Source organism: Hirundo rustica, chromosome 7, assembly GCF_015227805.2.
Source record: "Hirundo rustica isolate bHirRus1 chromosome 7, bHirRus1.pri.v3, whole genome shotgun sequence".
Classification (NCBI taxonomy): Eukaryota; Metazoa; Chordata; class Aves; order Passeriformes; family Hirundinidae; genus Hirundo; species Hirundo rustica.
Window position 1 is genome coordinate 12,025,660 of NC_053456.1, and position 17,176 is coordinate 12,042,835.

General features: G+C 40.5%; 1 protein-coding gene across 2 annotated transcripts in view; it reads right to left on the minus strand.

Annotated features, from left to right (window-relative positions):
• Positions 1–6,314: 6,314 nt before the first annotated feature.
• RALB (RAS like proto-oncogene B) overlaps positions 6,315–17,176 on the minus strand; it is a 45,382-nt gene continuing 34,520 nt past the window's right edge. For both annotated transcript variants that reach the window (XM_040069436.2, XM_040069435.2), the window contains exons 2-5: positions 14,525–14,681; positions 13,212–13,420; positions 10,347–10,524; positions 6,315–8,222 (exon numbers count right to left, since the gene is read on the minus strand). In XM_040069436.2, coding sequence (XP_039925370.1) covers positions 8,103–8,222; positions 10,347–10,524; positions 13,212–13,420; positions 14,525–14,638 — 621 coding nt within the window. In that variant the 5' untranslated portion in view covers positions 14,639–14,681 and the 3' untranslated portion in view covers positions 6,315–8,102. The remainder of the gene's footprint in view (positions 8,223–10,346; positions 10,525–13,211; positions 13,421–14,524; positions 14,682–17,176) is intronic.

The window sequence follows — 17,176 nt, forward strand, 5'->3', positions numbered from 1 at the left end:
CTCCATGTGTTCACCTCTTCCAGGAGAGAAGCGAAATCTTCATCACAAGTTTTCACCAGGTGCAGAGTACAAGTCATTTGCTGTCCTCCAACTGCAACTATAGAAGGGGAGTGAGCTCCAGTGTGTTAAAGGTACATCTGGGCACTGACCTATTTTTGTTCATCTGCCATGGGAGAGACATGTGGAAACATTGTGGTTTGATGGATTTGATTAAAAATATGCTAATGAATAAAGAAAATTAAGTGCATCCCTTGGGCTCCTGGCAAGCTGCCAAGACAGATACTGGGACCACCAACAGGGGATCCTTATGTTCCGGCTTTTGCAATCCTTCAGATTCCTACTGCAAAGGATGGTGACCCAGCATAATGGGGCTTAAAGTTGGGTGGTTTGCATGTCCGGCCTCCTCTTCTCTCCAAATGCTACAGTATTTTAAAATTTATGCCCCAGGTGTTGGAATCAGCAAGCATAAGAACTTCTTAAATTTCATTGAAAAAAAGTACTTCTGCCATCATTGAAGAAAGAAATCTTGCAAACATAAAGCAAGGGTACTCAAAATGCTTGGAAACAAAAAGACTGTGAAAGAGAACTCCAAGATCATTTTCTAAAGCACCTCATTATTTCTAAACCAAATGCAGTTTTGGAGGCCTGACTTATGGTTTTTCAAGCTCCTGAGGCAAAGCTGCAAATGCGGCCATTATTCCCACGCAGGAGAAGCGCTGCCTGCCCTCCTCCCTCCGTACTGTTCAGGGAGGGAAAGGGGGGAAAAACAGCAAATCAAAACAACTCAAGCAGGCACAGTGTTACCCTCTGCTCCACAAGTGTTTGGTGCACTACTGTCACCATTCAAGCAGATTTACTCAGGGCACCATATTAGAAAGCTCTAACCTGGCTGCAGAAGTAGGTGAATCACATGTTCTGCTGCTGTTCTTCAGGTAGGAAGCAGCTTTCATTAGCAAAGTCTGAAGCGTCCAGCTCTCCTAGTGCTCATAATCCTTCTGTGAGCAGTTGTTCTTCCCATAGCGTGATTCATTCTGCTGTCCTGCAGTCTTCAGAGCTGGAATGAGGCAGCCAACCATAGCTGGGGGTGCAAGTACCTGTCACACACTGTGGCACTGCTCAGCACTAATTGGGGTGCAGTCACCAGGAGTGAAAGGAAAAGAAGGGCTCGTGTTTTATTAAGCTGCCTGAACCCAAGCAGACCTAGGAAACCCTCTGAACTCCTCAAGCAGTCTGTAGAGAAATGGAAACAGAGACCCCTGAGTGAAAGATGTTCTTTCACACCCATGACAGGGCACAAACTAGAAAATTAAAACCAAACACCAAGTCCATCCTGCAGGCATTTTTTTTCAGCAACTTAATAGGTTTGGGTTTTCATAACACCAGCTCCCAAGCAAGAAGCAGTTTTAGTTCCTGATTTCTGAAGCCTGTCATTCTGGGAAAGGAAAGGACACTTCTGTCAGGAAGGTCTGTGTCTGACCAGGACCATCTCTCACCGGTTCTCTGCAGACTTTTTAAAACTGAAGAGCCAAATTTCTAGGAGTAAAACTGCAATGTCGCCATGATGGTTTTCATTTGGAAGCAAGGAAGAATTTGGCTATTTTTTCAGATAATTACTCCTTCCCACAGTCCACAGTTGTTTTCCTTGTTTACAGGTATAGAATTGTTAATGCCATCATTTTGTGGGGAGAGTAATCATGTTACAGAGCACTCTTACAGACCACAGGTTGAAACACTCATCCAAACAGCAGGTTCAGTTTGTTGTATGTGTTTTCCTTTTTAAAATAAAAACAGAGCAATATTAAACAGTAGAGAGTAAGTTTCCTTGTCTCTCAGTGCTACAAGTGTGCACAAGTTTGTCCTTGAATTCAGGTATTTGGCCTATGAAGCCAACGTGCATAAAGTCTCCAATACCCCAAACGCTAGGCTTTAAAAACAAACCCTGTAAACTCTGATTATATCAAAAACATGATTCTGCCTCAAAGCCAAGTAACAAAGCTCATTGAAGGGAACCTACTGTAAACTCTGGATATTAATCAGCTCTATCAGGAAGGCAAGTGCAGAGCATGTGCTCCCAGTCTCACCTCAACTTTTTAGTTCCCTTTGGAGTTACAATGCTTAAGGGGCCATTTGCTGCTATATCCCCAGAAGAACCTATTCCCGTAACAGACACTGAGTTGTTTGGGGGAGGAAAAACCAAGGGCCAGGAAAAAAACATTAAATTGAATATTCTCTGCCCCACCCCCAAATTAAGGCTTTATTTCAAAGAAAGCCCAGCATCTTTAGTTACCCTTAGAAACAAAACATTTAGTGAACTAGTACACGCTCTCAGGGAACAATAAGTATTCTTTCAGGCATGCAAAATAGTGCTCAGCAAGCAGAACAAACTTACACTTGCAAAGCAAACTGGTTTAATGCCAGAGAAAACGTAAATCCACCATCCTCATGAGAAATTGGGTGTTCTGCTGCACAGAAGAATGTTTAGGCAAGATTTAACATTAGCATTTGCATGCAAAAGGAAAATTTAATTTTAGAACAAAGTCTCATACCACATGAGAGAATAATACGTCCAAGCAACAAAACCAGAAGAATCTAGCTAGTGTGGATTTCTACATGTAATTCAGGTGGCAGATAAATAGCAGTAACTTGTCTGCTCGTCTGAGCATGCTGAACAGCCCCTCTCCACAGCAGAGCTTCGAACTCCTAAATCCACAAGATGGAGCCAGCAGTTCTCAGGAAGAGGTGCCTGTACCATCCCAGGAATTGTCAGCACCTAGTTCACAGAACCACATTAAAATGTTCTGGTTGAGGCAGAATAGAGGCAAACACAAAGGCAGAAGCCCAGCTTTGCACGAGTCATCATCCTCCTGTTTCATCCTGCTGCCAACCAAAGGCAAGCCTGCTCCTCACAAGCACCTGCAGACCATCCGAAGGAAAAGGTGCCAGTCTGGGCTTTGGGTACAGCTGTGTAACACAGCTGTGCTCAGAACCATTTCCTGCCTCCTACACGACACTTTCCGTGCCACCCTTTCTCTGCCACAGAATATTTTAAAAATTACTTCACTGGGAAGAAGAGAAACATAAACCACCGTGGCAATCAGAAACACAGGGCAAACACCAGGCAAGCACAGTGTAAACAAGATTATGTAGATTGCTGTAGTCCTTGGCCAGAACTCATCAGCTAGAGAATGTTCCACTTCCAACTTGTACAGCAACGGTGGCAGAAACTGCTTGAAAGTTTACTGTGAATCCCATTGCTCTGCCACTCCAAATTAAGTGGCATTAGAGAGCAGTGAGTCTGTCCTGAGCCATCCTGCCTCAGAAGCATCTCAGCTTCTCTCCTCCAGTTCATTCACCACAAACCTAGACAGAGAACGGAGTCTGGCACACTCAAAAGACTAAGGACTAGTTTTTCCACACAGTGATGCTTATTCTGTTATTCAAAGGCACAAGACTGTCTGAAGAAAAGACAAAACAACTCTGTCATTTATATAGTAGATACAAAGCTGTCTGATCCAATTAAAGTCTGGAAAAATTACCTGTGAATGAACTAAACTACTATGTCAATTCAGTCCTGAAAAGCACACGTATCATTTCCAGAAAGCCAGTAATGAGCGTCTCAGTCTCCACTTCCTCCCCTCCCATAGTGTGCAGTAAAACCTTGTTACACATTTGATAGAAAGGTTAGTTATAGATATTGAAAATCAGTGGCTGGGTCATTCAAGAATTTGGGGATTAGGCATGCTTTTAGAATGCTGTAAAAATCAATAACAAACAAATATGAAGCTCTTTTTTTTTTTCTTTTTATTATCAATAGTAATACAAATCAGTTGTATTAGCATGATAATGAAAAGTGACCAGTTTTACAGACATTAAAAATGTTTGTGCAAGTTAGAGACAAAGCTCTGAAGCTATGTAAGGAAAAAAATAAGAATTTACATTATATAGTATAGCATATATAGTTTAGAGGCAGTTTCATTAAGTCTTGCATTTCACAATCACTTCCTCTTACACTAAACCTCTCACTTGGTGTTAGAGATAACACCTTCCCCTCCCAAGAGGAACACCTGCCATTTCCATGAAGTGTGGAGATTACGGTGAAAATCATAACTTTTTTTTTTTTGTTCCTCTTCCCTCCTTCTCCCAACCATAAAGTCATCAGGAGGTGAACACTGCAACATATGCTTATAGTAATTAAGGAAAGTTTCTGTCTACAAAAGCTCTCAGCTGAACTGGTAACAGTATCCTCTTTTTGAGCAAGAATTGATAGACCTGTCAGGCCTAAGAACTGGGTGAATGATTTGGAAAGCTTTAAAAAAATATCTGGGTGAGCATTCAGTTAGATATATTTTCCCCCTACATACCTCTTACTGCATTCCAAATTGTAGTTTTGTGCCTTAGACCTGAAGTATTCTTGAGCATTACACTTAAGCCAGACAGGACTCAACTGGAACCTCAGATGGTTATTAACATCTTACTAAAGTTTAATGCCCAGTAAATATGTGTATAAGTCTTTCTCCTCCATCAAGTCAAGTGTTCTCCTAGAAATTGCAGTAGAGGTGTATCAGTCTGTGTAAGAACGCATATGGCACAAGTCATTGAAAACACATTTCATGCTGCATCTGTACTCCCACCTGGAGAGATGCTCCTCTACAAGAGTCAAATCTGCCTTTGCATTCCTGGAGTTTAACCTGCTTTTCTTCATATAATGACTTAGCCCTTGTTATAACAGGGGCTTGTTTGCTCTGCTCAAACCAGAAGGAAAACAGGAGCAATTGAAGCTAAGCCACATATGGAAGATTGCACGTAGCAGTAAACAGTTCCCTGACTTCATGTTAAGCCATTGCGCAAGAATAATACTTGAATGTTTAAGTGCAAGTGCATAGTCAAGTCTTGCATGACCTCCAGCTGCAAATATCCAGTTACCTGCCTACAGCCATGCTCCAGAATGATTTAAGACATTATACCAACAAAGAGAAGTCTTGGTTTTTAATTACCCAACATGCAAAGGCTGATAGAATACGTCAGCTTCAATTCAGCTTTCAGTTTCCTCAGCTACAGAGCAGGGCCGGCAGGCAACCACACAGCCCCTGCTGCCAAAGTCATCCCTTATTTGAGGTACCTGGTCCCGTTACTCAAAGCTCCATTCACACTGCTCACAGGAAGCTGTACCATGTTATATTCATTCCATTCAACCCACCTGATGCTGATGTCTGTTGATGTCCAGTGAAGTACACCTGGAAGCCACTCAAGAATCCCCAAATCATATTGCCCCAGTTCAGAAGGGCATACATTCAGGCACTTCCACCATGAGGTGGAGGCAACAGGATTCCAGTCCAGGAGACCAGTTTTATTGCCTTCCTGGTACAAGTCAGAAAGCTTGCTGCCCACTGTTCCAAAGTAGGCAAGGTAGCTGCTTTATTGTGTTTTCAGCTGTAACTGGCAAGTTAGACTGAGTTTGTCACAAGTACAGAAGAGGAACACTGAAAAGCTGCTTTATTCAGTCTCCAGGCCCAGTCTTTTTGGAGCAGGTGACAAGAACAGAACACTGAAGAGATGCAGCATCAAGCCACGAAGCAGCAAGCACCTTCTTCCAAGCAAGTCCACCTCAGTGGCACAGCTTTATCAGCTGGAGAAAAAAATAACCTGAGTGAAAACAGCACATGGACTGTAAGAACACGCTGTTCTGAGAAGAAATTCATCTGTCCTATCAAATACTGTCAGGTAGTTTAAGACTAGAGATCAAAGGTCAAGGCATGCAGATCTCTTGAGCCAATACAGCTGAGCTGCTCCTTGTGAGCTTTGCTGAATTCATTATTCATACAGCAAGGACAGTCTGTTCAGTTTTGTTAGACACATTTTACAACCTGCCTTGGAGGGGCTTGACCTAGATAAGCTTGTAATGTGAACTCAACTGTTGTTTATCCTTTAGGGTTAATTAAGGACTTAACCTTTAAGTCTCAACTAAAACCAAACTCAACTGAGCTGCCTTCCTCCAGAAGAGGACATTCATTTGCTTTATGCACAATATACAGTCAGAAATGGACCTTTATCCCTGGAAGTTCAAGAGGAAACTTTGTTAGATGTATTACAGCTTCCGGTGTCCTATTAGGTGCTTAGGCTTTAGACACAGGTGACGCATCTCAAGTGACAAGTTTTGTAAGTCAGCAGGCTTCCAGCCTCTGCTTCAAAATACTATTGGGTATTACAAAGCCAACTTCACAATTAATTACACTGTCCACAGAGAAGCAATTCCAGCAATTCTTTCTGCCCATACAAGATAAGAGTAACAAAGAAGGAATTTAATTTGACAAGAATGAAGATTACAGCACCTTTTATTTAGTACAGTTTCCCCAATCCAGTGAGTTGCCTGACAAGACGAACTAGTTATGGAAGACAATGAGTTTGTGGTAAGTCCCTGTGAAACCTCAGGTCAACAGAGGTGCTGATATGAATACATCTTACTTTTTTCAATGTTCAGAGATGGAATGCACAAAAGCAATCTAGTACATGTGAAAAAATATTTTTCAACCTCAAATTACAACACTAAGTACTGAACAGTATTCACTACTCCATCTCAGGAAGAAACACCATTAGTTAATTTAGTGCTGCAGTGAGCTTCATCGAACAACCACTTAGATTACCTTTACCAAGCAACTGTGTTTTAAGCATCCAGCTACCAACAAGATACAACTACTCTCCAAGTTCCTCTATTCAATGGAGGCAGAAGATAGCCACAATTCATTGACAAACTCCACAACCAGAATAGAGTTTTTTTTCCACAGTGACAGAAGTGATTTTTGGCAACTGCACTTAATTTAAACTGCATCAGAAAGTTAATTTCATTCAGCTGACAACAGAACCTGCTAAGTACTGACTTTTCCCCTTTTAGACTGTTTTTTGTTGAACAGACACGATCACCACTGCATAACTGACAGCAAAACTCATCATGTGCTAGGTTGCTGTGCATCAGAAACAGTACATATAAAACCAACAGTGAGTAAGAGATGTGGCAACTGCTTGACTTCATTTCCTTTTTGACATCGTACAGCGCACTAGACAACTAATCATTGAGAGGTAGCATATATGCCTCACCAATTCAGGTCATGATTGTGTGATGGGACCCACCCTTATTGAACATTTTCATCTTCAGCAAGACAGGAGACAGATGCAGATGTTCTCACTTTCCAACACTATCATCACAAGTGTTCCAATATAAACATAACTGATTAAATCAACACCTATTTCCACTATTCCAGTACAAGGGAAGAGAAGGATGATAGATGTAGAGTGTAATTGAGTCGAGACACAATACATGGAAGAAACCCCAGACAACATTTCAGGGAGATGGTGATAATACTATTCCTTTTGAAAAAAAGGCTTGCAGTCATTTTCTCACCCCAAACCACTAATTTAAGGATGAGAAGACAGACCCCAGCAGGGAATGCATCTAGCCTGTATTTAAATATCAATTTTTGCGTTTCCTAAATAAGTCTGAATTGAGTCCATAGGCTTGATTCATGAATGCTGTATTGACTAAACAGAACACAGAAGAAAGTTTGTTTTAAGTTGACTCTCAACTGTCAGTTGCTATTTCTTACATGGAGTGTGGGGAGGAAGTCAGCAGATTTCAGTGTAAGAAATATCAGTGACAACTAAGAGAAGATGGAGACTCAAACCCTTTACTAGGTGTCATCTAGCCTTTCTGCAGTTTGCACCATCAAGGAGGGCAGCAACAGCGGGAAAAAGTGTTTGAACCTGAACAGCTGTGCTTGTTAAGGCCAATAGAGGTTCAAGAGAAACACGGAGAAACATTAGAAGGAGTTAATACAAAAGTACGTTGTGTAACCAAGTAGAAGGATTGTAGTTTTGAAACTATTTCTAGTTTTGAAAGTTGGAAGATGAAGCCCATTTCAGTTTAAGGAGGCAAAGGTTTTGTTGGATACTGGAAATGGTTGCAAAGTTGTTTTCACATTTTGAAGGTGTGATATGCAAAGCAAAAGGTAAGGGAGTCAATACAGACTTCCTTTCATGAATCCAGCCCTATATCCTTAGTGGTATTTTATCCATGCCACCTGTAGATAGATATTTACAGTTCCAAAGCATCACAGTAAGCAACATCTTTCTTTAAAGCTTTTCTTGTTCTTGCCGCTCTTCTTGCCATTCTTGTCTTTGTTTTCTGACATTTTCTTTGCTCTTATTTCTCTCATTAAATCAAAGAATACCTAGGAGGGAAAAATAAAGCAAGATTAAACAAGAACAGCCACAAGAAATCAGATAAAAACTACTGTATTCAGCAGCAAATAAAGACATAGAACCACACTGTACTCAGCACAACTAAGTCGAGACAAAGATTCCTGTGACAAACTCAACATCAGAATTATTTAGTGTCAAGCAGTGACAAAAAGCTGCACAATCTTACCTGGCTATCAAAAAAATTATACAGCCCTGTTTTAACAGCTTTTTATTGAGTACCATTCTTGCACAAAAGTATCATTCAGAGCTCACATGAGCATTTGTTGGTACCTTGCAAACATTTCCACTGCTGTTAACTATGGAAAGCAGTTGGTCCAGTCCTTTCCATATAGTTACTCCCCTGCTTGGTTTATAATTATGATGGTGCAGCATTCAAGTGACAGGGCACAAAAAATTCTCAAAACTATGTTATAAGAAAAATTCAGAGAAAGTAATGCATCCTTTCATGTATCTCTCTTTTTTGTCCAAAATTTAGGCAATTTCACCACTGTATTAGTGATATCTAGGTACATACCACTTAAGATGCAAGAGCTCTTTTGCTGTACAGTTACTGAGTATTTATTTTTAGGATTATTTTTAAAAAGTTATTACTTAAAATTATTTTTAGGATTACAGAACAAGAGTTTAGCATCACTCTGTAGAACTAGAGTGTGTTTTTTTCCAAATGAGGAACACTCAAGCCTTTGATACTTGGAAACAAGACCATGCTACTGACCAAAAGTAGATTAGTTTATAATTCAAAACGAACCCTCTTAATTTTTTTTTTTTAATTCTGCCACAGTATTAACACACAATCACCACAAAGAGAAATATCTTGTCGTTCAATGCACCAATCAGTGCTTATACAGAGATAACCAGTATGCCACACAAGCTAGCCAGTGAAGACCTGTAACAGCAAATCTAGATCACCATACTAGTACACTCCACACACAGCTCCACTGCTGTTAAACCCAACTGATCAGAAAACTAGTCTAAATATAGAACAGGCTAGCCATTCATTAGTAATATGCAATGCTTTTAGATTAAAGCAAGTCTAAACATTCATGTTCACTATTCACCACATCACCCAGTTTATGCAACTAATGCTGGCTTTCTGGTAACATTCTGAAAGTCAGAATGGTTCTTTACCGAACTGAAATTATGCCACGCCTTTTAAACCAAAAGGTCTCAGTTCAGGAGTTCCATATACTGCAGTTCTGATGAGAGAACGAGTTCCTGCCAGTAACTTGTGCACCAACTGCATTTCCACTAGTGAACTAATACAGAAGAACAGGAAGCTGTCAAGAAGAACTTAAGAGTACAGCTAGCTGCAAGTGTTCTTTATCCAAAGAGAAAACTGCTCAAAATTTGTAAACTTTAAACAGATGCGTATTAGTAAGACACATTTGGAGCCCTTAGGGTGCAAACAGTAATTTCAGATCATCTTCTGTGAATTGGTGAAGTAAAAAGGCACACTTTTCTTCAAGAAGTCCTCACTACTAACAAAATAAAGGGATGATTGAAATGGTTTTGTCCTCTATACAGGACAAACACTTCAAAGTCATAATTCATTTATCTTCTAGAATATCCCATCACCACTGTTTATGCAAGAAACCAGCAGTAAAATACCATGAGAATAACTGTTCTATACCACCAAGGACAGGGACACAAAAAAGTTCTTCTCACAATTCAAAGTAGCCTTGGCAGAAAACAAGAATAAAATGTTTAAGATTAACCACATGACACATCTAGCCTTATAGGAAAGGGAGAACATGTGCTAAGTGTCCATATCTTGTTATTTATTGGTGTTTTAAGGACACACCCTACAAACAAATTAACATACTTATGGAATCCTTAGAACCATCTACCCAAAGTACTATTGAAAAGCTATTAGTTCAGATAAAAACAGTTAAAACAAGACAATAGCATCAACTTGTTCCAGATCTCAGGTTCCCCAAGGTAGGTATGTGCTTAAGTGTATATGTTCCAGTAAGTTCATTTGGTTTGGTTTTTTTTTTTTTAATAAAAACCCTGGACTTGCTTTTGCCCCAGCGAGAGTCAGCTACTAAACATAAGGAGCATTGATCTAATTGAGCAGATATCATTTCTCTTACCTTATCTACATTTGCTCTAGTTTTGGCAGAGGTTTCTACGTACTGTACCCCCCATTCTTCTGCCTTACTTCGAGCCTCTTCTACAGGCACTTGTCTGCGCTCCTCCAGGTCAGATTTGTTTCCCACTACCAGTAAAGGGATTTTATCCTCTTCAGCCTTCACACGCAGGATCTGCTCCCTAATGCATTAGGTATTCAAAATAAAAATATCTGTGTTAGTAGCAGCAACAAAACTCCCACACTTATGTGGAGTGGATCAAGTGGTCTGCACATTATTAGTGTTTACAACTGGGTGTTTCACAACAGTTGGACGCATGCTTTAGAATTATTCCAAGATTAGCGTAGTAATGCTAAGGCTTTACACTACTGAAAGCCTCACACTTCCAGGAAGGCAGTTTTATCATTTAGTTAATGAGTAATCAGGCTCTAGGAGAGAAGAGTAAGGCAGAAGAGCAACTGGCAGCAGGAGTTCACGTTTGAATGAGGAAAAGAGTACAAGTGCCATGTTTGCCAAGTTCCACCTTGGCATTCAGTCACCATCTTTAATTCACAGTCTGCATCACATCTCAGTATAGGTCTGGGCAACATCAAGTCTTTGCCAGTAGTCAGTAGGTTGCAAACAACCTGAGTAGCTGGCAGAGATCATTCCTAATGGTTACCTAAACTTGACCCAAAGGAGAGAGTTACTACACGATTCTGAACTAAAATGCTAGCAACCTTCCTCCTTCAAAGACTCCAGGAAGGTACTCAAACTGTCAGCATTAGCCTGTCATGCTAAGAGGATGTACCGGCGCCCAGGAAAGGAGATGGAGTGATGTTGCATGTTCTCAGTCTATGCTGTTACTGGGGTAAAACACAAGCTGAAACCAGACTGACACATGCTGTTGTCCATCTAGGATGCTGGAAGAACTCTACCACTCTATTTCCAGATTGCTTCATCTTGTTATGAAGAAGAGCTGAACGAGGCATGAGCACAGTGCTACACCCTCTCATTTCCCTGAGTTACCACACTACTTCAGATGCCTGCATTTTCCATCTACAAAATAACAATGTATGGAGAGTATGTGAGATTCTAAAATAGCATTAACACTGAAGCAGACAATCTGCTGTTGCATTTAACTGTACCTTCACACATTTTCAGATTACAGAGGCACTGAAAGCAAACACTGAATGCACAGCATCAGCAGGAAAGCTAGGGTTTAAAGACAAGCCTATAGTTTGTTCACTATTAAACTTTTTCATAGCATTAGAATTCTGGCACGTAAAGGATCAATAATACCAATCTGCAGTTTGGCCTGGGATACCAGTGACTCATACTAGCCATTCCACACTCCTTCCTGAACCAAGGAGCTGGTTCTTGCATGTCAGCCTAAATATTCCATTTAACTAATTTCACTCTTTGTTTTACTTCTGAAAAGTAGGAGATTCCGCATCATCAAAGCTCTTAGGCCCTTCATCTTCAGGGCTAGCATTGCTTTTTCATTGTTTTGCTGTGCTGGAATCTTGAACCAAGACACTATTAACTTAGTTACAGGAGTCTGACAAAAAACCAAACTGCCAAGATAAATACTCCTACTCTTTTTTCATTCAAAGCCTTAAACCTTGGGATTAACATTCTGTTTCACTTAGGCACATGAGCCAAAACCAAGTGGTTCCACTTGTCTCTCATTTTCTTTGTGTTCTTTGAGTGTTACCTGACCTTTTCCTTCATCTTACGTTTCTAAGAGTCCTAGTACTCAGTTTTGCAGTCCTGTAACAGTTGAACTGTTGGCTTCTTTCAGAGCAAACTGAGGTCTGCTTGTGTGTCCCATGACTGCCAGCCTTCTGAAGCAGAACAAAGTCACATAAGTATTATGTGACAAAGGAACAGTATCTTTATTGTAAAAGATTTTGTGGTCTTCCACTGCTGTTGGAACAGCATGGGTTGTAAAGAACCTGGACCAAAGTTTTAGAGTGCCTTAGCTTTAAGAAAAACCTAGAAATAAGTGTCCTCAGCTACAGCACTTCCATTACTAGTTAGTATCTGTTAACCTTGCACAATTGAAGCAAAGGGAACATAAGGCAGACTGATAAAGAGCTTTAATTCTGACAAGCTTAAGGAACTCCTAAACTTCCCCTATGCTTTGGGAAGTTTCCTTCAAGTAATACAGCTGTTCTAGGCAATCTCCAGTTTACCTTCTACTGAGGCAACAGGTATTATCAAAAAGAGTTAGAACACTTGCCCTGAAGAGTGTGGCTACATGGATTCTAAAACCAGAGCAGTGGTTTAAATCCTTTTCTATTTACCCCCCACACTACACAAGCAGTTTCTGTGGTCAGTCTGGTGCCAATCTTTATATCAAGAAGAAAAATGGAAGTGCTTACTACTACTGTGTGTCTTTCTAGGAATACAATAGCAATGCTTGGCTGCCAATCCTTGTTTGGCACCAATCCATACCTGAGAGTGGAGGCTAATCCTTCCTTTCCTTAGAGCACCTGCTTCTAGCAGTAAGCAATACTGTATCTGAAACCTGGCCAAAAGACAGATTTAATTCCAGAAGTACTGTTCTAAGATAATTAAACTTCACATCCATTAAGACTGAAAATTGGCTGGAATATGCCTGTTTTAAGAGCCCAAGAATCTGTTACTTGCCTGAAGTTGCTGCTGGCATAATGTACTCCTAAGTTGCAGGCATGAAGACAACTAAAGCCAGAGGCTGAATACTGTGGTTTAGGTTATCAGTTACTGAGAGAAAAATGGTCAGGTGTCACTTTTATTGATCAAATGGTACCAGACAAAGAATAAAGAGCTGTAGCTTTCAGGAAGAGTTGTCAGAGCAACACAGGAACTGGATAACTTCCCCTGCCTAGGAGAGAAACTACTCACCGAAACTCCGCTGTTGCTGTGAAGGATTCATGCTCTGTTATTGAAAAGACAAGAAGAAACCCTTCCCCGCTGCGGAAATAGTTATCTCTGATAGCTGCATAATCCTCCTGTCCTGCTGTGTCCAGAATGTCTATCTGAACTTCTTCACCATCCAGAACTACTTTCTTTCTGTAGCTGTCAGCCTTGGTAGGTTCATAGTCTTCTACAAACTGCCAAGAGAGGGATTAGTGTTTAGAATTACTGTCAAACAGTCTCAGTATTTGTCCATCTTCCTTCTTTCACTTCAGTGACATTTAAATTCCCCAAAACCTTCTCATAATTCAGTCAGCCACTAAGTTACACCACTTCTCTTTTTTTAGTTTTACTATTAAAAGCAAATTATTTAAGCCCTTAATACTTCAAAGAAACAATTTGCCTAGTCAAGCTTTGCTACACAAAACACGGTTCAGTAACTTCAGTACAATTTAAGAACAGAGTCGCAGTATAAGTTACCAGCAATCTGCTGGCATTATCTAGATCTCCCACTTTAAGAAAATGCATTTGAAAATACTTCAGGTACAGGTATCTGAACTTCTAACAGGTGTAGATGAGAGCATCCAGCTGCTGAACACGAAAGCCTGCTCCATAATTACACAGGCATATACTTTAGCTCATTCAGTATTGAGCAGATCCACAAAGCCACTGCCAGTTCAACAGCACACATCCAGAGAAGTAGAGAGGTAAAGAGCCTCTCAGCCTCAGAACACAACAATTAAGCCCAGTTAAACTGGCTGGCTTTCATTAATGACATCACCTGTTCAGATATTTACATTACTATAGTATGTGTGGACACCCTATAGATAAATGCTAACTTTTGAACTACATGATCATGTATTCTTTCACATATTAGTGTGGGCTGCCTAATCCAGCTTCCTGTATACCAGTATGGAAGAATTCATGCTATGAACATGCCTACTTCATCACCTCAGAATGAGCTAGAGTGTTTACTTCTGACTTCAGCCTTAACTGACCTAAATTACAAAATTAAAGTTCAACTCCAAGCAGTAACAGTTTCTGTACACAAGCACCTGTACATTATGAATGTAGACCGTTCTTTCACAAATAAGCATCAATTTTGTCACCTTTAGCCAGAGATGTTTCCAGAGGGCACATCTCCCAGCTTTCTACATCCTGCTCCAGCCAGTTGGGTCATCAGGTCTTTTGCTCACCACATTTAGTTCCCATCCCACAAAAAAAAAAAAAAAAAAAAAAAAAAAAAGCTTAGCAAGCCATATGTACCAGTGCGTTGGAGAAGCTGAACAAAAGTTACTTACCTCATCATACATAAACTGAAGTGTGAGTGCAGATTTGCCCACACCTCCACTGCCAACCATAATGACTTTATGGAGGGCCAAGGAACTCTGGTTCTTGCTCTTGCTGGCAGCCATTGTCCTGCTTGCCACAGACGAAGTGCCAGGCAACCAGTCAGATCTGCAGAGAGAAGCAGCACAGTCACCCATCCATGACATTGGTGACATCAGGGTAGCATGCAGGTAAAGTGTCTCACAAGTACCCAAAGACCAGATTAAAACCCTGCCCCACAAGCCTAAAGAATGGGCCACTCCAATGCACTGGCATGCAAACTATGCCTAAAGTATGAGTAGGACAAGGTAATAAAACAAATAAATTCTCTCTGTGACAATAGAATGATTAATAAAATTGTCAAAGGTTCCTAACAAGCTACTCTTATTTGTAAACCCAGCCTACAAGACTACTGTCTAGAGCAATTTCTAAAGAAAAACTCACTCTTTATCAAATGACATGAAATTAAGTGGGTTTCACTGTTCTTGTTATAAAGCATTACACCTTTCTAAAATATTTCTTTAATGTTGATACAGTTATACCTTAGATCTGCTCATAGGCAGAGATCTGGCTTTTGATCTTCTCCCCATGTAGGCTAAGAAAACAGCAGAGATACACTATAAATTGGCAGGAACAAGTTGCAAAAGCTCCTAGTAGAAAGTCTTACGACATGGCATTAGCATTTATTTTATACTCTTCCTGCTTTTTGATGCTGCAAATCTAATTTGCTTAGGAAAAAAAAAAAAAAATCCTGCTTTATTGCAAAAAAAAAAAAAAATCTCAGTTCCTATTCTTCTCCTGATGTTGCTAAGCTATGAAGGAGTAAGCTTCAATAAACAAGCCCTAGCTAACAAGCCTCTGTTTGTGTGTTATGCAAGCCTAGTAATTAAATGCTGGAGGCCTCTTAAAAATAATACTGCTTCTTTTTTTTGGTCGGGATTTTTTTAAGAGTAACTGGACACAGTAGTTGTATCAGAAGCACAAGTAGCAGCTGCCACACTGATTAGCACAGAGCAGCATCTCAAAGGACAGCACACTGAAGATAAAAGCAGAAATAAGTGAAACAAAGATGTGTCACCGGTCAGGACTCCCACACAGAAAAAAACCCCCAGAATATGACTATTTTAGACACATGATGTGTGTATGGGAGATGGCAGGATAGAGACTCTTGCGTCCTCAGAGCACCACAAAGGACCCCAGCTGTTCATGTCCTGGCAGAGAGCTGTAAGGAGACCAGCAGTCCATTCAGAAAACACTGCTACAGGAAGTGGCTGTACCAGCCTTGATTTACAGCAGCACACTTTATTCCAGAAGCACAGAAGCAATGGACCTCCCAGGAGTCTCAAATTTACCTGGACACAATTACTCTAGAAAAACACTGCAACTGCCACATCATCAAGTGCTGCTGCATGGAAACACAAGGCCAACAACAGAAGTTACAGAGTAGTATATTGGAGAAAGCTGCAGGACAACCAGCTGCCCTAAACAAAATTAACAAGAGACTAAGGGATCATCAGCCTACAAACACACCACAAGATTATTTATTGGAAAGAGACCTTTGGATACTGTCCAGAGCAAACCTCCCCCTGAAAGCAGTTTACTCCAAGCAATCCAGTTTATGTGCCCTGCATTCTGAGACTGACGATTCCATGACCAATCTGGTCAACTGCCCTTGGAATACACTGATAGTGACTATTTTTTCTCCCCTTGTCATGACTTGATGTTCTGAAAGGCAACAAATCAAACTAAGTTCTCATTGACTCATGCATACAGGAACAAACATGCCAACAATCAAGAAGTGCCCTCAGGACAGCATTTTCAAACATCTGAGCAGAAGTATTTTTCCATGCAGAGTTTTTTTTACTCACACCTGTCTGCTACATACATTTAGTACAGCAATGCAAATTAATCATCTTTAAGTGCTCATTCTGGGATAAACACCAGTAAGTGAAGACAGATACTTTCCTCTGGTAATCTTCTCTATTATGTTATACTTCAGCTCTCTCATCCCAGACACTCCTTAGTACAGAAATGGGACGTGACAATTCCTACTTCTCCGTAGGTTCTCCCTGTACAGCACAAATGCACATTTGTTGGGGACAGTGAATTCAGCCATTGCCACAGACGTTGATTTTTACCTCTTAGTCACCAAAGAGGCAAGAAAGGAAGAGGACATTTCCCTGCCAAGGGAATGTGAAGAAACCACAACAGGTAGCATCTGAACTCCAGAAGTTGTTGCTTTGCCTATTGTCCACATGGTCTACAGATGGTAAACTAGAATTCAGCATGCTTGCACATAAATACCCAAAAAAACAAGAGCCACAGATTGACCACACAATGAGACAGTTCAGGGACTTTAAGTGTTCTAGAAATAACACAGCTTGCTCTTAAATTGTAGAGAATGCTGTTTTGTCCTAGCTCAAGAGTAGTCTGGCTTTCACAGTAGTAGATAAGCTGCTTTCTGGAGTGTGACCCTTAGCTACTTTTCAGTATAACTGACTGGTTTTAACCTGTGAGTATGCTTTTATCAGATATCCTAACATTGTTTTAACTGTTGTGTTATGTAACACAGTTTTCAAATTAGACATTTTTCTGGCATCACAAACTTAGGAATATGTAATAGG